Source organism: Falco cherrug, chromosome 8, assembly GCF_023634085.1.
Source record: "Falco cherrug isolate bFalChe1 chromosome 8, bFalChe1.pri, whole genome shotgun sequence".
Classification (NCBI taxonomy): domain Eukaryota; kingdom Metazoa; phylum Chordata; class Aves; order Falconiformes; family Falconidae; genus Falco; species Falco cherrug.
The window spans coordinates 21,269,484-21,293,363 of record NC_073704.1 but is presented as its reverse complement, the minus strand read 5'-3'; the positions used below and the strand labels follow the sequence as shown (position 1 = coordinate 21,293,363).

General features: G+C 38.2%; 1 protein-coding gene across 12 annotated transcripts in view; it reads left to right on the top strand.

Annotated features, from left to right (window-relative positions):
• The window catches only part of MYO3B (myosin IIIB), a 207,588-nt gene that overhangs the window by 74,321 nt on the left and 109,387 nt on the right, over positions 1–23,880 (top strand). For all 12 annotated transcript variants that reach the window (XR_003561591.2, XR_008733663.1, XR_008733661.1 and 9 more), the window contains one exon: positions 11,890–12,045. Coding sequence is in view for 8 of the 12 variants with exons in the window: in XM_027810755.2 (XP_027666556.2) it covers positions 11,890–12,045 (156 nt within the window). In the remaining 4 variants the exon portion in view is untranslated. The remainder of the gene's footprint in view (positions 1–11,889; positions 12,046–23,880) is intronic.

The window sequence follows — 23,880 nt, the reverse complement described above, 5'->3', positions numbered from 1 at the left end:
GAACAATACAAAAACTTAAGTTTAACATTTCTTAACACTTGTTCAGTCCTTTAGTTCAGCATGCACTGTTCATAAAAAGTCAGATGTTAGTACTTTATGGCTATACTTGTTTTTAATCGTGTCCTTTGGCTTTTTGATATTTTCAAATTGCATCTTTTTAATCACATTGATTTTTAATTACTTTTGCTTAATTAATTCCTCTCACCAGCAATATCTGCAGGTTCTCAAGCCTTACTTTTCATTTTTGCAGTAATACGCACAATGAAGTAAGAAAGTATCCTCATATGCCATCTCTTAACATGGAGAAATGCAATAATTATAATAAATATGCTGGTTTTATATCTACCTTTAAGAGAACACTGAAATGGAATTCTCTGACATTGCTTCATTCTTGGGCATGCGTTAGTAGAGTTTTTATGATGCAAAGGTTACAATAGTTTTTATGGAGGCTTGGACTTACATTAGTGGACTTTCTAGAAAAAAATAAATAATGAAACATTGGCTCATACAACTGCAAACCTTTTAGCCATTACTGATAATTGGCTCATTTATATGCATTAGTTATGCATTTGTTGATGCCTACCTTGTGACAGCTTAGTTATGATAAATTAAAAGCAGTGATTGTATAAATTCCATACTGCCTTTTATCCATATGTTAGGACCTTGCCTGATGTTTCTGTCACCCTTGTGATGAGTGGTTAGCTTTCGAATAATTTCATTATCTGTCTCCTTCCTGATGGCTAACATCATTTGCATGACAAGCTTATCTGGTTCAAGTTGTGGCCAGACCTGTGTACTGACAAAAGCCGAGCATGCAGCTTTGACTAAGCGTACTTTTGACTTCAGTTCTGTTGGCATAAATAAAATTATTGTGTAAAGATCGCCAGATCTGGCCATTGTAGTTTTTTTCACCCCACATTCTCATCCCTTGAAATGCCACTGTCTCAAGAGGCATTTTTTTATAAGTGTTCTCTCACATATTATAGTGATTTACAATGTGCCTGAGCTGGAAGTTTTAATGTACTTTTGTAGGTAACTCTTTAAAATGTTAAAGTAGTAAACATACATTTTTCAGAAATTAGGTCTGTGTTGTTAACTATGATTCTGCTGCCCCAAGAGGTATGATTTTGTAGCATATTTTAAAGTCAGATGCATTATTTACAAAATCTGAATGGAGAGAGGGTCAAGATAGTTCTTAGCTTGGTGAATTTATGTTTCTATTCCCAGCATTGTTGACCTTGACTTGAAATGAAGGCTGCAATGTGTTGTCCTCATGAGGATTTTTTAGTGAGATAGCTAATCTGAGTTAGATATTTTGTTTTAAAAAAATACAGACAAGACACGATTTCTGCCAAGTCTTCTCTGGCAGCAGCCTAATTTTGTATTTGGTATCTAATGAGATACAGCACATACATACTTTTGAAAGTCAGTAAAATTCAGTGTATGCCTGTTTATCTGTACTACTGTAATTGTCCATGAAGAACTATGCCACTCTGTTCATAATGTAAGAAAGAATTAATTATGTTTTGTTTATATACATATTAATAGAGTTTACCATTCCTATAGGGCCATGTAAACAACTACCTCAGTTGTTGGAGGATTGGCTCCTAAAAATAATACACGTTACCTACGTTTATTTCTATGTTGAAATAAACTACCAGTTTTGAAGATTTCACTCTATATATTGCCCATTAATGTTTATGAAGCTTTTCTTTTTCTCTCCACTCTCTTAAGATAACAATTTGTGTCCACCACCATTTTAGACATACAGTGGTTCAGAATTTGTTATAATACAGGCTATATGTTAAAAGGAATAAAAAAACCCTATTCACTAAAATTATCTCACATGCTGCAAATAATTTTCTTGGCACTTTAAACCTTGACTGGTCTCTAGGGGTAGATAGAACAGTTAATATGTTCTTGAAGCAGAAGGATACAATAACCTTTATTTACATTACATCACAAAATGTAATTTTAATTAAAATGAGCAATGGTATCTCCAGGGACAGACTTTCTCCTTTTAAATTTATTTAACCAATGATGAGCTATTATGGTTCTTTGAATTAAATAGTCATTCTTGAACTGGAGGGAATTAAAGAATTAAGAAATTCAGGAAGTACTCAAGTCAGAATGTGAAGTTAAAGGATGTATGGTCATATTTATCATCAGAATGTAACTTTTATTTTGGCAATGACATTGCAAATACAATATGAACACAACTTTTAGTCTTGTTAACTCATTTTTTGTACTCAGTTTAAGCACAGCTTCACAAGCTTGAATTTCATATTGATAATTCTACATTCAGAGTTATTCAATTAATAGATCACCTAGTTTATATGGGGTTTAAGTTGTCCATTTCGATTTATTTTCTCTGAATGCTTTTTTTCACAATCTAAGCAATTGTTTAGTGACATTCTGTTCATATTACATAAAGAACATTTTACTGTTTCTTTCACCGAGAACATGATATGCATTTGACATAACTCATTAATTTCACAGTATCTAAGAAGAAAAAGAGGTTTGCAAATGTCAGAAAGGTATACAGATTGTGATGTGTAAGGTTACCACCAAATCTGTAAGTTTTCACATTTTAATCATTGATGTAGACTCTGAGAATCTCTCTACAGATGAACTTGAAATACTAAATTGTAGTACCTGACAAAAGATCTCCACCACTTCTGAGTATTGCATGAGATGTTTTTATACGGTTGAGTTGGCTTATGCAATGGATACAATTATCTTCAGCTTTCTAATGAGCAGCGGTAGTAAAAAAAATGCAATTTTAGGTAGACTTGAGAAACTCCCATGCAGGTTTGAAGTCCTGACCCTGTAAACAATTGTGCTAGATTTTACAAATGTCATAGTATCAAGATCTCATTCTTCCCCCAGTTCCCCTGGTTTGTGGGTTTATTGGCCTTCTGTTCTCAATTGTAAACATGAGTAAGTGTAGTGCAGTGAGAAAGATATGGATCCATGGTAGAGTGACAAGTCTATTTGGGAAGCATTAGTAATTCTAGGAATAGTGTGCTCAACAGAAGATTAAAGTATCAGACAGAGCATATGAAGTAAATGTCTGATGAGACAAAGTTTCCTTGCTCCCTTCTTCAAGTTCCTGGTGTCATTAAGTGCCAGTATTTCAGTTTCTCAAGTAGTCTCTGCCTATTGCTTTTTCACAGGGATGCTTTATAAGCTTATTTCAAAGTTTAGATGCTTCTGGAGCTCTAACATTATGAACCATTTATTGGAAAGAAAGCCTTTTGTAATAGCTAATGTTTGCCGTTTCTCTGCTTTACTTGAAAAGAAATGTAAGGGCAGGATGTTACCACCTGTTACTACACCGTTTTCACTTCCATAATATTTGGTAAAAGTAAAGACAGAGTGTAGCAGAAGACTGAGACAGTAAGATGGAAGTGGTAGACATGAACACTAAGATGCTAGGTGGGAAGGAGGGAAGGAAGTAAGGAAGATGGCAGGAGTGAAGTGCAATATGTCTGTGCTGATCTTGTAGTAGTCTGGTTTTAGGAGTGGAGTTATTCCTTACAGTTAAATCATTCTCATTCTCCAGAGAAAGGATGTGTTCTAGATGATCCAGGTTTGTTTGGAATGCATTTTTGATGATATGAAAGGCAGAAGTATAGAAATAGGAAAACAGTAAAAATTGGAGTTGCAAAAAATATAAACCAATTAATAAGCCAGCATTTCTGCCTGATAATAGTACCTTCCCATTGGACTGATGAAGCAACAGTAGAATAGTAATGCCTTATTCCTGCCAGTAGATTTTTGAGTCATCTGTACTTGTCGAATAGAGACAAGAGTTCCACTTGTTCTTTTAAAACTGAAGAAAGTGAGATGGAAGGGCACCTTGCTCAAAGTCATCCAATAATCAACAGCAGAGCTGGTAATGAAGCAGTCCAGCATAGTTTTAGATTAAGGGAAGCCCCAGGAAGCAGCCATGTGCCTGCTGTCCTATTGTGGGCTGTGGGGCGCAGGTCAGGTCTGGCACACGGTAATAGGAAGAATGATGTTATAGCCTGTGGACTCCCAACCAGATGAACTAACTTTATCTCATCTGCCCAGGTGTTTGTGCATTAGTTCAGACGAAGACATCAGAGCATGGCTGGATTTGGGGCTTCACAGCAGAGGGCATCAGGCAGTCAGCTTAACAGTCTATAAGCAGGAAACTTTTCCCAGCTGTTTTGTGATTATGGTACAGTGCATCTACAGTTGCCTTTTTAGTGGCTGTCCATATGTACTGGAAGATAGGAAAGAATGCACTAAACACCAAAGGAGAGAAAAATATCTCTGTCCTTAGCTGTCTTTTCAGCTACCTAAGATGTATAAGAAATAAACTGTCAGCATCACACTGTGCTTTCCTGATCTACATTCTCTGTGCTCCAACCACCTCAAATCAGCTGCAAGCTGCAGTGTCAAAGGGATAGATACCTAAAGGAGAATGTTTGGTACAATGCAAAACATATGGTTTCTAATAAAAAACTTGAGTTGTGAACAGTTCTGAAGGCTTTTTGTGTATCTGGGTCTTCAAGGACAGGCCAAAGAAGTATAGCAGTCCCATTCCTGGTAAAAAGCTAGAAGCCCTCCAGTTTCATCATGCAATAAATAAATGTATTTGAGGTTTTGAGATGCTCCCTAGAATTGTTCTGACTGAATTTCTGTTGTTTCTGGTAAAATTCTAAGGGCTTCAACATGAGCAGTTTGACCCATTCTAAGAACCGTAAGGGGTACTACTCCATAGAGTTTCCATTTTTTGTTCTCTAAACCATGTGTAGGAGCCAGAATAAATTGTTGTGTCTACTCAGCCCAAAGGAGCTTGAGAAACCTCTTGTAATGTTTAAGCTTTAGAAGAGATAAAGCTATTTACAACACCTAATTTTACAATTTCAGTGAGTGAACCTTTTATGTTTCAGATGTGAGCTCTAAATTACACTATATGGTACTTGATGTTAAAAATTAAACTGAAAGAAGATTTATTAAAAAAAAACAACAGGTGCTAGTGACATTTCAGTGTCAAGAGTATTTCTCTCATTGTCAGGGAATATTAGTAATTTACAGCATTTGCTACCAGAAGGCAGATCAATAAAGATATAAAAGCATTCTCACCATCAGAATTTATATTATGCATGTGATGATTGAGTACTTTGTCATAAATTCAGTCTTTCATCCTGATACGTAATTATAGCAAAAGGAACAGTAAAATCCTTGTTATTTATCATGGGATGCTGGCTGAAGACAGGAGACCTATTTAACCTACATATATATATCCCTAGTGCTCAGCGTTCGCTTTTTCCAAAGGGGCAACTATATGTAGTTCTGAAGATAAGGTTATTTGTATCCTGTATGTCCTGTTGAATTAGGTTTGAAAACAGAAATGCTGTTGGCAAAGCTGTCACAGTTTTTTAGTTCATTTTTGCCAACGAGTGACCTGTGGCAGTGGAAGATGAGCCAGCTTGGGAATGGGAAGCAGGGAAGCTTCAGGGAAGCAGGCATATCCCTGCATCATTATTACAAACATAATTCATGAAACATCTTTTTCTTCTCCACCTTTCTGCTGCTTGTGACTGACCAGTGTCTGCCACAGCTACATGTGGTACAGAGGTGGGAGGAACAGTCAGAGTGATGGATAGGAACAAAGCATTTTAACCAGTTAAAAACAATCTCAGAGATTGTTATTTTTTCTTTCTTCACTGGAAAGTTTCTGACCTAATGTACCTGGCCTAGATGGTCTTGCTTGGAGGTGGCTGTTCTTCCATTTCTCTAAGTAAGGGGGTCAACCCAGTTGGGGTCATGCTCTTGATTTCATTAATCTTCCACTGTGAAACAACCTTCTGGTGGTATAGCTGGGAAACTATGTGGAACACAAAATAAAGAACTCAGAACCTAGAGACCTCCTTCTCCTTACTTAGGAAGAGGATCAAGAGAGTATGGCCTTACTCTTTCTCCTCTCCCTCTGGGAAATCTCCATTCTAGATCCCCGGCTGAGCCATCTCTACCTTCAGGGGCAACCTGTAACTGTTTTTTCTGGGACTGGGAGGAGAGGTTCTCAGAACCTTAGAATGACCTAAAGTCCTATTTGAGACCCTGAAAAGCTCTTCTATCCCACTAGTAAAGTCCTCACTGCTAGGTAGCAGGTCCTTGTCCTTGTGCAAGCAGTACTTGGAGGGCAGAGAATAGTGGTATAGAGCTGTGGAGGAGCAGATGATGGGAAGAGCACTGTGATGGACCAGGGAATGGCAGAGAGATAGGGACTGGAGAGGTGGCAATGAGGGCTTTATCTAACCATTTGTTGAACGGACTGGAGACTTCATACCTCTCTTGCCCAGAGGCTGTGGTGTGGATTCCCCAGCTCTAATACAGAGTCTAATGTACAGTCATAATTTCTTCCAAATAATAACCTATGCATCTTCAGTGCATGTAGATGTCAAACAGTGACTAGATGTCTGGTTGGATATTGGGTTTATGAGACAAAATAAGTTCCAGCAATACACTGCCAGCAGATGAGAAATCAGAAAATGTAGCATTCACAAAATATAAAATTGAGGAAAACAAAATACTGGAGATAAATCATAATGTAATTAAGCTGTAAGGGTTGGAGCTGCTTGGTTTCTTTATTTTTAAAGAAAGTACTTTATAGTGCTTTCTTTACTGGCCAAATAGATTGTGATAGATCTGATGAAAGAGAATTTCTGAAAGAAATAACTGCTGCTGCTCTACTTAGGTTTGGCTGCAATAGTTAATGATGTTAGTAATTGTTTTCTATTTCTGAACACACAGGAGACAGACCACTGCTGTTCTTATGAATTCTGTTCTTTCCATTTATTCATTAGTAAATATTAGCTCATGGATGCTGATAAATATCTCTCCTTTTCAGTCATCTGATTCGCTACTTGGAAAACAGCAGTTTACATTGTTGAGATGTAGCAGTTCCAACAATGTTATCGTCCAAGTGCAAGCAGCCAATGAATTTTATAGAGGTTGTCTCAGATGGGCCTGTGTGTATGGGAGTCTGCTCTTATCCCCTGCTAATAAATGCTTCATCTTTGCCTGTAATTGTGGCAGAATAAAAACGGTGCTTAGGAGCTTGGCTATGAGGTTGCAGCAAATCGCTACAACCAACCTATGTTTAATGTAGTGACACTAATGAATTCTGAGAATTAATTTTCAGCTAAGAAAGCATGATGGAAGATACTAGAATTTCAAATTAGGTAATGGATTGACTTTCATCAAGGCAAACATGTATAATGTTTGTTTCCTTTTCGATCTCTACTTACTTAGAGTACTTACTACTACTTCCCATTATTTTAGGTCCAAAAGATAGCAGACCAAATACAATCATATTTTCATTATACCTTATCTGAAACCCATCTTGTAGCAGATTTGCTAGTGAATTTGCTCAATGCAAGGTGGTCTCACCACTCTTTTTTTTTAATTTATTTTAAATAATTTCCACTGGCCAAACAAATTGGCTTAATTTGCAGGTGCAGCACATTTGCTGGTTTTATATGTAATTGCAGCATGGTTGATGTTTGACAGTGCCTAAGCTGACTGTCCAAATTGGTATTAAATGGATGCTCAAGTAAGCACCTGAATATATTTTACTTTTCTCCTTTCCTCAGAAACAAATCCTTCAGTGTGGCTGTGTGACTTCTTAGTACTGTTTTTCACTTGTACAATGCATACTCTGATTTCTTTTGGCTGCGTTAAGTAAGAATATTTTCTGATAAGTGACATTATGGAAGCTGTTTTGTTACTGTACTCTTCCCCTTTCAGATGTTATTTTTGCTGGATTTTTGTGTATTACTTCTTGATTTCTGTTTTTTGTGGCCTTTACATGGAATACATTTCCTGACTGAATGTACTGGCAACTTTGGACTCAGGCACCCATATGATTAACTTTTTCACATGTTATAGTTCTGTTCAGGGTGGAGGTCAGTAGAAAACACTGTGATAATGCTCACCTTCATGCAGGCTTTAGCCATCGTAAGAGCTGATAATTCTATATTAAATGCTTTTCTTCTGAAGAGTAGTGTAGTGTCAGTACTGCTTCTAGTGTAGGAGACGATACCTTACAGAACACCTGCAGTGACACTGGCAGTCTGATGCACCATTTTTCATTAGCACGTAGGTAGTGGCCCAAGAATTGTTATTTTACAGGTAACATTGACTAAGAACAGCAGCAGCACGTATTCAGTGTGCACTAGAAGCAACAGAGTTGAAACGACAGTGTGTAGAAACTAAGCATGTAACTATGCCTCAGAATATTTTTGTGTACATAGAGAGGAATTAGGACAAAGGAATATGCACCAAGAGGAGAAACATGATGACTGTCTTTTCAATGTCACATGACAGCTCTCCATCCCACACTTCATCACAACAGGCCTGTGATACACCAAACTGGCACTGAATATCTGAGTATGCACTGACCCCACAGTACGTACTGTGACGAAGCTGCAAGCGGGTACTGGCACTTGAAACATAATAAGGAGTAATTTCTAGAAGTGACTGTGTCAACACTTTTGCTGCTTCAGAGCAAAAGGAGAGTGTATATGCCATACACTCTTCAATTCCTATGGCCTGCCTCATCTTTTTGCTGCTGTGTTCCTAACATGCTGGGAACTTGCCATTTAACTTAATGGATTAAACCAACTTCAGCTGAGATGTACATTCTTCTGTCAGTCTTTTCCCTAACTGGAGTAGGAGTACTCACACAAGAAGTTAGACATGAATTTAAGCAGCTGTCCTGCACCCTTACATGGCTGTTAGTTACTAGCTCTCTGCTTTGTTGCAGCGTCTCACTAACATTCTGAAAAGGCTCTTTTCTTCTGATGTAGACACAAACTTGGCACAATAGTGCTCTGTCTGAGCTTGGAACAGAGACTTTGATTACAGAATCATATAGATGTGTCTATAGTGTGGTCATCTTATGAATTCATTAAGTTTTACTTGTGTTCCAAGTGAAATCCTAGTGACCACAGACTGCAAAAATATCCTACTACTAGAGAATGAAGGCTGCGTATAGATGAAACAATATATAAACTTTGCTAGCTGCAAAGCAAAAGAGTAGCATGCGTGTAAAGTGACTAGTCAGTGGGGGATTGGCAGGAGTATGCAACAGAAGCAAAGGTAATCCTAAAGTATTCTTCAAGACAGCCTCCCTGACAGAACTTACCTATGCTCGTTAAAACGCCTGCCAGACTGAAACAGCTAGCATTTCAGACAAATAAAAGAGAAGCTAAGAACTTTTTTCCCTAAAATGTTTTCCTTCTATCTCTTCTTGTTGGGCTTCCTTAATGAATGCAGTGTCCTGGACATTTTGATGTTTCACCTAGGGGCCATCTATATGGAATAATTTATCTTTGAGCTTCTGGACCTTCTCTATAGATTGTCCATAGATCCATTTGGAGGTTGTTCTGGAGCTCAGGGTAGAATTTATATTAATAACTAAGTACCACCAGGTGAAAGATTTGTATGTTCTTCACACTTGTGATAAACACAAGATATTCTGCTGGAACTGTGTAATTTCTTGAAGAGAATCCATTTAAACTCTAATATCTGAAAAGCAACTGCCATGGCATTAGGGCCTGTTGCGATAGGACAAGGATTAATGGCTTAAACTAAAAGAGGGTAGATTCAGACTAGATCTAAGGAAGAAATTTTTACAGTGAGGGTGCTGAAACACTGGCACAGGTTGCCCAGAGGGGTGGCCGATGCCCCAGCCCTGGAAACATTCAAGGTCAGGCTGGATGAGGCTCTGAGCAACCTGATCTAGTTGAAGATGTCCCTGCTCATTGCAGGGGGGTTGGACTAGATGAACTTTAAAATGTCCCTTCCAACCCAAACTAGTCTATGATTCTATGACACAGCTTTACTTGGATTCAGTTATATTACTGAAAACTTCCTGATGTAATAAAACTTAGAAGAAAATTTATATATTAACAACATAGCATAAATACTATAAATTTGTAATTATTGTTAGAATGGTAAAAAGCACTAGAACACATGAGCTTTTCAAACTGAAATCTCCACTTCAGATACTTGCCATCAATCTGTGATTTTGTATACTGCATAGCTTTTGTTGTTCTGTGGGGTTTTTTTCCTCTGCCTTCCTGATTAATGTGACCTTTCTTTTGAAATGCTTTTTTCCTTTTTCTTGGGCAACATATAAATTTAACCAGGATTGGCAGGGACTATATTGTCTGTGTGGCTGTATTGACTTTTAAAAACCATGGATCACAAAAGGAAAAGTATGTGTGGGGAGCGTTGTCAGAATCTGTTGAAGGCTAATGATGGATCTCTTCATGGAGGTGAAGGACTGATATTTATAGCCTTGCACTCAGAGGGATGTAGATAAAGCAGGTTCTGTTACTTTAGTCTTTCTATCAGGAGGCTACAGTTCTAGCCTATAGCAAAATTCACCAAAATAGTTACAAAACTGGTAGCACATTTTACAGACTTTTGTTTTCTGGACCAGATGTACCAAGAAGAGATTGGGAAAATGGTTTTCAGGAACCTAAAGTATTAAAGTTATGTTCAAAGATATTTCAGGATCATTTTAAGACCAGACATTAGGCTTCAGTAAAGTGTTTGAGGTGAGGCTAAACTTTAATAATTTTCTAATGTGTTTGGTAGTATTTGAAATCAATTAATGTGTATGATTATTTTTTAGATGTAGTTTAGATTTTGCAAATTGTTATTGATACTGCTAGAATATAAATTATTCTAAAAGGTATTACAGTTTCATTGCATTTTTGGCTAAAAAGGTAATTTTGTGATATTTGGCCTTGCCTAAGGGAGTTCTTTAGGTGTATCACTTAATATCAGGCAATAGGGGATGTAATTGTGAAGTATGTAATACAATGGATCTCATCAAATAAAGTAGTCTTGGGCTATAATGTGCTGCACTGATAGGTGCTACAAGGGAGTTATATACTGAATTGCAGCATTTCTTTTTCACATTCTCAATGTCAATATTATTATTTGAGCAAGATAAACAGATTAATATAAAGAATTAGAGGGTACTTCAAAGTGATCTAATCCTGTTAGATCATTCTTCTGTTTGGACTGTATTTTTTCAGCTTTATTGTACAGAAAGGAATTCAATTTTAATGATGGCTTCCTCAATTTTAAATCTCAATTATATAAATTAGCATGACACTTTATTTTATGCTAATTTAATAGGATGTATCTCTACTCATTATAGATCACCTGTTCCTATCACTGACAGAACTTTAGTACCCTGGCTAGCATTTAATTCTGATTCATTCATTTCTCTTCCAGTCTGAATTACATAGGTTTGCAGAATTTTTTATGATTCTTATGCTAACACTTGTCATTGCAATATAGAATATCTACTTGAAACATTAATTTTAAAAACAAAACACTGTATCAAATTGTTCTGACTAGTGTTATATCACAGGTTTCACTTGTTTTTAATAGGCTATATCCTACAGTTCTTAGTCAAACTACCTAATTGGAGAACAGGTAAAAAATTAAAGTGAATTACTACTCATTACTATTCATAGACTATCAATTACTATTGTCTATTCATCTTAGGTTATGTTTAATGTAGATGAACTGTATAGCACTCACAAGATACAATGACATTTTTTCATAGTAAACTAATTACAGTTAAAAAGAGAGGTCAAATATGCTCAAATTCATAGTCTTTATAGTAGTGTACTTGTAGGGTGAATTGGCTTAAGTATTTTGTGCCAGATTTATTCCAGTGTAGAGGAAGGGTCTTGTCGCATACTGAGGAACTCAAATTCGTAGAAAAAGAAACTACTGTACAATAACAGGCACACAGTAAGCCGATTCAAATCATGCTGTAATGAGATAACATCATTGCCTGAGACCACTATTTCTCTGTCACAGGTGTCTTATCAAGGATTTTGAAAAGCGTCCTTCAGTCACCCATCTTTTGGAGCATCCATTTATTAAGCAAGTACATGGTAAAGATATGTCTCTGCAGAAACAGCTGGCTGAGCTAATCCAAGAACAGCAGCAGCTAGGCTCCATAGCCAAAACAAGGTACTGTAAAACATTATGCTGCAGCCCACCTTCCCCACGCTAATCCTGGAAGAACAAGTTGAAACTTTGGATGCATGATTTACTGTCTCAAATTATTATTAATGCATTGACTAGCAGCAGTATTAGTAATAATGCTGCATGCCATGTGAATGCGAGATACTCGTTTTCCCATTGATACTTTTTAAAGCTAATTTGATCAGTTATAACGCAACCTTCTCCTTAGCCTTCTTTCTCCCACTGAACTCTGTTCTGTATGTATTCACTTTTGGCTCAGTCATGGAGATGCTAATAATTCCAGGATGTTTTGGTTTGTGGAAATACATATTGGCGTGATGAAAAATTATATCGTATTTTGGTTGCAGATCTTTAAAAATACAGCTGTGAACAATGAAGTGAGTACTAGAAAATGTTAAGAACAGAACACTTTGAAGTTTGCTCTTTGGTTACATACTATGAGTAAGAAAGGTATTCAGCACTTAAAGTAATTGTTTTATCTGTAGTTTAATAGTAACTGCTATTTTTCTTTCAGCCTAGTAACTAATTTTAAAGTGTGCTTAAAATACTATGAAAGTTCAGCAGCAGCAGTGGGATTTTTTACTTTTGGGGCCGATTGTAAATATGTCTTAGTTTAGTTGTTGTCCAGAGGGTGGCAGAATTTCACTGTTTCAAAAGAGAATTAAATGCAAATGAACACACATTCCCAAGCTCAGCAATCATTCTGTAATATGAATTTTGTCTAGAGTTAGATAAGCTCTGGCCCATTATTATAAACAAACACCTACTAATGTTGATGAAGAAAATTAAATGTCATGATTCATAAGTCATAAACATGTGTATACTTATATGCCGTAAGACTCTGTAGTTTAAATGCTAAAACCCCAAACAAAAATGTACAAGTTAAAATAAAGGAATAGCTGTAAGTACAGTTTCAAGGTGAAGTTGACTTCTGCGGGTTTATAGTAGTAGGTGGGGTTTTTTTCTGGCAAAATATACCAGGAGCTGCTTACTGTGGGTGAGGGAGCTATGCCGGTGTTCCAGTACAAGTTTCTACTTTATCCAGCCTCCTAAGCAGACCTTGCCCATGTAACACCTCACGGATCAGTTGCCTGCAGCTGTGGGTTGGCTGGCCTGAGAGGTATCAGAGTTTTTCCCAGCTGTTAACCAAATGGAAGGTATAGGCAGAGAAATGGTCCTTGTGCTAAGAGGAGCTCTGGAATAGATTCCTCATGGTATTTCAATACATTCTTCTGGGATCTATCTCCATAATGTGGAGTGAGAATGAATCAAGACCAAGGCAGCCTTTCTTTCCTCAAGCCTTTCCATATATTAACTGGGAGCGCTGTGACAGACAAGCTTCTACATCCTATGCTTATGTGTGACAGGAATGTAGGAAGGATTTTGCTTCCCAGCACCCCCACTATGAATCAGTGCTCACTTAATGGAGTTTAACTCCTCATCCATCTTAAATATTTTGTTCACCAAGGGTGATTATTTGAAACTTGTATGCAGTAGCACCTGCAGATTGCAGTGGTGAAGGGGGACTCTTGCAATAGTGGATTTAGTCCTAATCTTATCCTCTCTACCAGTCTAAGTTCTGTTGTTGTCCCCAATGCCCCTAAATTTACTTGGCCAACTAGTCCCAGGTTCCCTGTCCCTGGTCGTTATCTGACCCGCCTTTCCCATCAGTTTCCATTCACTGTTCATTCTGTTTGTCCTTAAGGCTTTATTTTCCTGTTAGAGTCAGCTTCTTGTGGCTTCTTCCTCTACCATCCAATAGTTTCTGTTCTGATCTCTACCTTCTTCAGCAAGTCCTAGTCCAGGTTCTTCTGTTTTTTCAATTATTTCTCTGTTCTTGGTGTTCTTCCTTACATGATAATGTACTCACAGCAGTCATGTTCTTCGTTGTCACTGAATTCACCTTTTCCAGGTCTGTTACAGTTTCTCTTCTAGTCTTAAAGCTCTACTCTCAGCAGACTCTTTGTATCCATCTTGTTCTTTCCTGGACTCTTGGTTTGCTTTTAGCCATGCCTCTGAATTAGGTGGCTTCTTCCTCTGCCAATGAACAATAAGAGAGGAGATACATTAGGCTGCTGGAGAAACAGGTGTCTACTTTCACTTTGAAGCCAATGGGCCTAACTTCTATTAAAGAATGTCTTTCTGATTGTTGTAGCATTGTAAGCACCAGCCCACTTTGATCAGTGCTGAGACCATGCTCAGTGAAGGCAAAAACTTACTGATCATTTACCATTAAAATCTACAAGATACTGTTGAGAATGACAAAGTGCTGATTTTCCAAAGATCTAAAACTTGATCAAATTAGTACAAACTTTAATGAGATTGCAAAAGCATATCCCTGCAAAATACCAAGTCTGTGGGCCAGACGGTTAATACTGGACTACAAATGTAAGATTATTACAAGAGAATCAGTCACCAGGAGCATCTAATTATAATTTTCCCCAAAGGATAGACATAGTCTCATAATACTAAAGAGCTTTTCCCCCTAGGAAAATTGGTGCCAATTAAAAGCTTTAAAAACTCTGTAATGCATTTATAAAATATTTTTCAATACAGAATCTAACGTGCAGAAGAACACATGACTAGATAGTACTGTAAAAAAAATTTACTGGCATTTATTTGTGGTGATCTGTAAATGTCATCTGAGTATAGTCACCAGTTCAAAGTAAATAGGCCAATTAGACCCCATGTTGAGTAAAACCTTTCTATTATACCATTGTATGTATGTGCATGCCATACATCAGCGAGGGTGTGGCCCAGCAGTTTGCACAGAGAGGGCACTGTCACCTAAGGGCTCAGAGGCGAGCTCCAGTAGTGGTCCTCACCCTCCCAGAAGAAACCAAGCTATGGTTTCCACTCGGCCAGATGCCAGCACCAGAAGGCATATGGCAACCCAGACAGAGTTCCCACATAAACGTGCAGCTGTCCAGGTCATGGGCTGCAAGGAGGGCCTGAGGGCAGCAGAGGTGATAACTGTGTGAGGTGTGACCAGGTGGATGATCTCAGCCTGGTGGCAGAGCTGGAAGAGGAAGTAGAAAGGTTAAGGAGTATGGGAGTGTGAGAGGCTGACAGACTGGTGGAGCTGCTCTCTACCATCACTGAGACACATGGCACTGGATGGACACATCACCAGAGGCAGACTCCCCCTACCTGCTCACCACCAGGCAGAAGGGAGGGGACCTAAGAGATGGGGAGGAATAGAAACAGGTCCCTGCTCAGGGCAGCAGGCAAATCACCCCCCAGCCTACTTCACCTTCCCAGGTACCTCTGTACAATAGGTATGTGGCCCTGGAACCTGAGGGCCAGGAAAATGATATGAACAAAAGTCCATCCAGGTTCCAGGAGTTGCCTACGGAGAGCCAGTCAACCCCACACATCGACCAGCGCTGCCAAGAAAAAAGAAAGGTGGCTGTCGTCAGCAACTCCACTCTGAGGGCCTTGATATGCTGACCAGATCCAACCCACAGGGAAGCCTGCTGCCTCCCTGGGGCCCGGGGAACAGATGTTACTGGAAAACTCGCTTGTCTGGTACAGTCCTCTGATTATTAGCCATTACTGGTTTTCCACGTGGGCAGTGATGAAGTCCAAACAACAAGAAGTCAGAGGGCGATCAAGAGGGACCTCAGAGCCTTGGGGCAACTTGTTGAGGGATCATGAACTCAAGCAGTGTTTTCTTCTGTCCTGCCAATTGCAGGGAACAATGGTGTGTGTAATCGAAAATCACACAGATCAGTACCTGGCTCTGGGCCTGGTGTCACCAGCTAAATTTTGGGGGGTTTGACCATGAGTCAGTTTACACAGCACCAGGCCTGCTGGCAGCAGACAGCATTCACCTGTCTCAAAGGATTCTAAATCAGGAATTAGCAGGGCTCATTGAGAGCTTTAAACTAGATTCAAAGGGGGAAGGGAATAAAACCAGACTTGTTAGAGATGAGCCTGGGGGCAGCATGCCAGTGTCGGAGGACCTGCAGGTGCTAGTGAACAATCAGCTGAACATGAGCCAACAGTGTGCCCAGGTGGCCAAGAAGGCCAAAAGCATCCTGGCTTGTATCCAAAACAATGTGGCCACTGGGACAAGGGAAATGATTGTCCCCCTGTACTTGGCACTGACGAGGCCACACCTCAAATACTGTGTTTAATTTTGGGCCCCTCGCTTCAAGAGGGACATGGAGGTGCTGGAGCGTGTCCAGAGAAGGGCAGCGAAGATGGTGAAGGGGCTGGAGCACAAGTCTTATGAGAGGCAGGTGAGGGAAATGGGGATGTTTAGCCTGAGAGGAGGTGGCTCAGGGGGACACCTTATCACTCTCTACAACTGCCTGAAAGGAGGCTGTAGGCAGGTGGGGTTGGTCTCTTCTCCCAAGTAACAAGTGACAGGACAAGAGGAAACAGCCTCAAGTTACACCCAGGGAGGTTTAGGTTGGCTATTAGGGAAATTTTTTTCACTGAAACAATGGAACAGGCTGCCCAGGGAGGTGGTGGAATCACCATCCCTGGAGGCATTTTAAAAACATGTAGATGTGGTGCTTAGTGACATGGTTTAGTGGTGGACTTGACAGTCCTGGGTTAACGGTTGGACTTGATGATGTCAAAGATCTTTTCCAACCTAAATGATTCTATGCTTTTTCTGTTTATTGATGTGCCCATGACAGGTACAGTGAAATGTGCATTAATTCCCTGATGTTCAGAGATAAAGAAAAGTAGATGTCCTTTTTAGGAGTATAGCAACACTACCGATCAATAATTTAAAAGGTAAATAAAAAAAAATGTTCTCAGATCACAGGCTGAACATTTCCAGAAACTTGGGAAGCCAGCAGGGTGCTGGTGTTAACAGTGCTTCTACTGTGAGGGAACTCAGGGAGCCACTGGTGATGACTACTGATCAGGAGGTATCTGGGTTTTGGCTTATTTGAAAGTCTTCCAGCATCGATGCTTTGCACTTGCATCTTTTCCTTCTTTTCTGAGTCAGCACCAGTGGTTTTTTAAATAGGATTCTCTTTCCAGTTAAGCCATGACAGTTTTCCCTATTTTGGGTCATTTCTTAAGGCCATTGTGCCTGAAAGCAAGCCTGCAGTCAGTATTACTGGTTTAGATGGTGTGATGGAGACATGTGGAGAGTCAATCTATCAACTCACCGCTACTGAGGAGAGAACTGGCTTCTTTTTCTCATTCTCCCATAGTTCCCAGGAACAAGCTCATGATGCTGTTTTTATTACAGCTCAAATGATTGTCAAAACCTCCTGAGCTAGAACTTCTATAGTAAGAGAAAATAACTAAGTTAACACAAACACACAGATAATTTTCTAGTCTGTTAATGACTGCAGAGGGGTGCCTCAACTGATGTAGCTGAGGTAAAGGAGGGAATACTTCACCTGACCAGGAATAAGGAGGAGAGTGGTAGAAAGAAGCAAGCCGTCCCCTTTTGGCAGGATCATCTGGGTCAGCCTCTGGAGTCACAGGCTGAAATGCGTCCTTAATTCACTTTCTTTCATTCTTCATTTATAAACTTCTTTGTATGCAGTGTAGCTAGGCTTAACTTCAGCACAGTTCTTCATACCTCTGAACTGAAGGGGCACTTCATTGTCCTTGCTGGGCTCAGAAGAGCCTACTAACACACACATTTGTTGCTATCATCAGTTTGTTGCTGACAGACATATTGTTGTCACTTTGTCATGAGATAACTTACCAGAGAGCTTTGTACCGTATTATTTCCTTTAAGTTAGAAATTAATAATAAAAAGAAAAAGTTTATGCTAGTAAAAGATGACTTTTAAAATACAAAGTGGCATTAACAATTGCCCATGCCTTTTTACTGAAAAAGATGCACTTTGAAACTTTTCCACCAGTTTTATTTTTCTCTAAATTATTTTCATCAGTGAGATGCAAATATCTCCTATCCTTATGCAAGTATCTCCTATCCTTATGCAAATAGGTGTTTTCAGTTTCAGAAAAACCCTGCCAGGATACCCCTCTTTTCACACTTGTAACAAGGAAGAAGATTCTTTTTTAATCTGTTGGCACATTTTAGGCTGAAATCCTTGAGTTTTGCCATGGTCTTGAGTGAAACTGAAATTTCAGCATCAGCACTCCACTCCTGCATTGCCTGTTTCTTATACTCTCATGGGGGAAAACTTTGTGAGAAAGTCCAATGTCACAGCTGCATAAGGTTGCGCTCTGGGTATTATCTTTATCTCTTCTCCATATCCCTTTTGTAAGCTATCAGTTAACTATGTGTATGTTTTGTCTGGTTTCTAACAATACCAGGACATAAATGCTAATTAACAACAATATGCTTTTCATTAACAGCTTTGCCATAGAAGCAGTTGTATGAAGTTTAATTTTAAGGAATGTATTTGGTGCTAAGTAGTCCACTACTTCTATTTTTATAAAAGATCTTTAATCCTTAAAAAATAGATGTTAGTTCATTAGAACATTGTTTCACATATATTAGTTCCAGCAATGCTGAATCTTTCCCATCTATTCTGAAGTAGAATACATCATTACTTTTTAACACATGGATACTGATTTGTAGTTCATCTTGGGAGCCAGAGCACTCTTATTCCCATCAATGTATAGCTGCCTCTAGGCAGGAAGCATTTCTTAAAATCAGAGAGGATGCTGGGTTTTTGTTTAGGTTTTTTTTTATTGCTTTATCAATCCTGTACTCTCACAAGGAATGTGAAATACTTTCAGGTTATTCAAATAGTGTCCTACATAATAACATTATAAGAACAAGAAATTTAATTAATTCCTAAAGACTTGCACCTCATGTAGCATTAAATTGCAGAACTGGAAAAAAGCAGGAATCTTAAGTTACAGTAAGGTATGGACAACAGAACATGCAAAAATTGGTTAGGAATGACAAGCAGAATTATAGAAATGTTTTTAGTACAGTAATAATAACTGACTGTTGATAAAGACTTTGTGGCTAATTCTGTATTCTCTAAGTAAAGAAGGGTACACAAGTCAAGTTGATAGTAATCTTGCTGTATTTCAGGGATAAGTTCTTTGAGATAGAGATTAATGCAATTGCATGTCAGTAAAATACCAAGAATGTTTAAACACCTTCTGAATTATAATTCAAAAGCATGGTAGAGGTTTGTGGGTTTTTTTCCTCATTCTCTCTCTGAATTACTGTGTGACCTCAGTTTTATCACTTACCCTCAATGTTTCTCTGTTTTTCCACTTATGAAATGGCTATTAATAGCTTCACTTAATACATTATTCCTACAAAAAATAGGTAGCAGTTTGTCTGAGGCAAGAACTTTTCTTGTTTTTTACTTGTTCTATAAAGCTGTACTGTACCTTTGGTCACAGTAAACTTGTTAATGAAAAGAAATGCATAATGCCTGAAGCTCTAGCTATTTTTTCTTTCATTCTTTCTGCCATAGAGTCTGGGAAGACTCTAGGCAAAGATACATTACACATTATAGATATTGTTAATTCTCACTTAACAGTAAGCATTTGCTCTGTTTGTGTAGATTATATTTTTGTTAAACAGTGTTTGAGTGTGTTTGATAATCCATAAAGGCATTATAAGAGAGAGCTGCTCACTTTCCAAATATGCGTTTTGATCTCCTGAACTCATTGGTGTGGTCAGTTGCTTTTTTGATTCATTGTACAAGAGGTTCCAACATCCAGGCTGATTGCCAGCCTGCTGGAGGAAGAAGTCAGAAGGGATTTAATCTGTTTCCTAATATTTCTCAATGTTAAATGACTCTTTGTGCTGTCTACATTGGTAAAATATACTGCAAAAGTGGGCATGTTCTCTGGAGTTTGTTTATAAATATCAAATATTATTACTGGGGTTTTGTCCTTGTCAGGGATTAATCTAAACCTGGCAAAGCTGGCAGCTGGTTTAGTCTTGAAAAAGTTGAAAAACATATGTCAAAACTTCCAAAGTCCTTTAAGCTAGGTGGGATCTCAAGTTCCATAAATAACATTTAAAAATACCATGGAGCTTGTCATGGAGACATTTAAAAGGGAAACTCAAATTTGAAACCCCAATATTCTGTATAATGTCCCAGCTCTCCTTGCATAAATTTTGATGATAAAAACTTGCATCCTTTAGGAAGACTTTCTCAAAAAAGTAATCTTTCCATTTTATTCCATTAAAAAAAAAACCCAAGATGTAAAATGACTTAGTGGCTTGTGAGTAGAAGTAATGGAAAACTGGAGGAAAACTGTACCAATGATCAGCAGAAGAGAACGTAATGAAAATATTCTGGGGTTTTTTTTCCCCTTTGAATGTACAACAATTAAGGAATTACCTATTTATGAATCACCTTAAAATAACAGGCTGCTCTATCCACTACAGCACGCAGAAGAAAAATCTAAAAAAGCAAAGTCACAACGGCATGTGAGATGGAGAAGTTCAAATGTAATAGTAGATCTATTAACTGCCTTTTAGCTATGGTGGAGGGGCAGAACATCAAGGAGGAAAATAGATTATTGAAAGCTTAGAAATTGGAAAAGGAAAGAAGATTCTTCATAGAATGCATTCTAAAACTTTTGCCCTTGCTAACATACTTATAAGCTGTCTTTCAAAATTTTATATACTGTGGGTTCCCCTGTGGCATTTGGCTGTTCTTTAGGGGGAGTTAATGTGGGGCAGCTATATGAAATGCAGTAGATAAGTCTATAATAATTTTGAAGAAACAAAAATATTTAGTAATCACCAGTTGCCATCTATGTTTATTTTGTTAGCCCTGTCAAATGTCACAATACCTGAAGCTGAGCAAAACTATGGTCTTCTATATTTCAAGTGATTAATAACTTCTGGCCTGAAATTTTGGTAACTGATTTGATGTTTGAGAGTTAATGTTGATCAAGTATCAAATGGTTTTGGTTATATGGTTCAAAGTGGCAGTTTCCCAGTTATTAGCAGCTTTGAAGATGCCAAGGCCAGGTGTGTCTCATTCTTCTCTGGGATGTTTTCTTACAGACTAGGTAGTTAATGTTCCTGTCTCTAAGTAGGCTTCTTCATAGGAATCAAGCAGAAAAGGTCTACCAACCTCGTTTCAGTTTTTAAGAGAACAAAAGAACTTCAGTGTTTGCATGAATAAGGTTTTAAACAAATTTACTGTAGACCGTAAAGAGATCAGAGTTTATTGGTTTGGGTCATGCTGGGTCAGCATACTACTGCTGGTCACCATTTAGAAGTTTGTTTCTGTAATGGGGAACAGACAGTTGTGAAACCTTGCATTCATCATTAAGAATCAAACTTGAAGAAGTTGGGGGCGGGGGGGAGGGCGGGGAGGGAAGAAAAAAGGAAGAAAAGTAAAAAGAATCTAAGCATCAAATACTTTGGGAAGGGCAGGTATGTTCAGGTTACCTTGTCAGATACTGGGATGAGACTATGGTAGCTTGGCAGCTTCCCCCTTCTTATTAGCCAGCTGGATTACAGCAGCATTCCATCCAAGGAAGTACTTCTTACAACCACACATCTAGCTTCTCTGCCAGCTCACATTTAGTTTTGAAAGCAATTAACTGCAAGGAACTTGATTGCATCCAGCCAGTAATTTCCTTTGGACTCAGAGATAATAACAGAAACAGAAACAGAAATAATCCTCTGATGCTATACACAATGTAATTTAATGCAATTCTTCTAGCCTTCCTCTATATGAATATTAGGCAAATGAGTTTAAAACTTTTTTCCTTTTTTTTTTTTTTTAATTGCAAAGCTACCATTGCCTCCAAAAGTGATCCTTGGTCTGATTATAGTGTATATATTTTTACTGGAGGTTACGCAGATTTTCGTTATAGCTGCAGCATTCATATTTTAATTAAAGCTGTGTCAGTGTTTCTATTATGACCTTGCTTCAACAAATTACTCCAGGCTGAAACTTGATGTAGAGGAGCAAAATTCACTCTTTGCAATGCCCAGGAAATAGGCTGAGTTTCTCTGTGTGGCAGTAGCACATTCTTCACTCTCTTTTCTTTCTCATTGTGTTGAGTATTTTTCTTGTAAATCTTGGTTTGGGTGTGATTCATTTTGAAATTGGCAATAATGTAAGGAAGAACAAGTACAGAAACAGTTTTTCCTATGTGAGTCCTAGAAAAAAACCCAGTAAATGTAAATACTTAACTGCACCAAGAGGCCAAAGTAAAAGCATTCATAAAATAATGTTAGGGGTGGAGGTAGAGGGAGGAGAGAGAGAGAAGAGACATCAGCGGGAAGCTTCCCAATGAACATAAAAATTTATGGTCTGCTTTCATCCTCTGGTTGGACCTGCCAGCAAAGGTGACTTTTTGGTCTAGAAGTCTATGTGGTCCATCTAGCTTTTCCTTCCCCATCATCAGCTCGATAGCAGGGTCATATGACCGTATAGCTATTTACAATGCATTTCTATTACTGTGACTGCTGTCTAGTAAAAAAGAGGTTATTTTCTTTCAAACTGTCTCATCCCCACAAGTCGAACAAATGAATGCTTCCCACCCTCTTCATGAAATTGTTCTCCTGAGGGAGAAATGCTTCTCACCTTTTGCTCCTCCTCCAAAATCCAAGAAAACTCTGTCTCTCCCAGCTATTCCTGCCTGATAAAAAGGCAAAGGGAGGGTGGTTGGGAGGATAGAACCTTCTTCAACAGACAGTGCTCATCACTGGAGTGCTGGAATAATTCTAATGCTGTTTTCAGATTTTATAAACTTAGGTACCTTGAGTGACTACCCCTTTATGCCACTTCTGTCAGTGAAGAGACTACATCCTCCAGGGGATGATTCAGAACATTGCTGGAACCTTAAGGCAAATAATATCTTTGATTTTCCTTTTGCTTAGAGTTTGTACATTTTTTATGTCATCAGAAAGGAAGAGTAGTTGAAAAAATGGCTGATAATTCTACTTTTTATGCAAAAAAATACCAACATTTATTTCCCGAATTAAAAGCATTTTCTTCTGCTTTTAAAGAATTTTTTTAAATATATTTTAAAAGCAGATTGTATTTCTGATGTAAAATTGTGGAAATAATTAAAGGTTACTGCCTGTATTCTTCCTTCCCACTCTATCAATGTATCTGTAGGACATAGGGTCAGTAGAAGACTGATGAGGCCAGCAGGAGATTTGAAGCTAATGTGATGTTATGCTCCTAATATCCTCTTCCTAATCATGTACTTAGGAAAATGAGTTAAGCACAAGGAGATATATGCACAGAGGTATATATGTTTCACTTACATTTAACTAAAACCAGTACCATACTTTATTTACATAGTGTTAAAAAAACCCACAACCTTTTCCAATAAAAAACCCGATTTGTTTATCACTTAAAGAGAACAAACAGCAGAAGTTTAATACAGTCAGATAACAGATTAGTTTATAAAGACATTCTGCAGTTAGAGATGCTTAAGTTTGAATGTGCCCTCTTCCCCTTCCTCCCTGCACCTCTGGTAGATACATCCGTAGTTGGAGCTTGTTGCAATGTAATATTGTGGCTGTGATGGTTTGCTTGAGGAAGAAAAAGCTTCACAGATGAGTTATGTTGGCTATAATGCCTAGCCATTGTTTTGTTAGTTACATCTCCATGAAGTAAAGCAACTGATAAAATATTTGCTTCATTTGTAGACTGAGGGGTGCTCCCATCTCTTATATTATTTACAACAGCATTTTTCTCTGCAGTGAAGTAAGAGGTTGACTGGTTTGAAATGGAAACAATTAGAAAAAACAGTAGTACATCAGGCTGCTCACATGCATTCCTACTCCTTTGAGGATCTGGCTTGTCAGCAAAGTATAATGTTCTTGAATATAGTGACTGCTTAAAAAAAAAAGGCAAAAAGAACTCACAACTCTACCACCTACTCAAAGATCTGAAAATGGAAAATTTAATTTAAT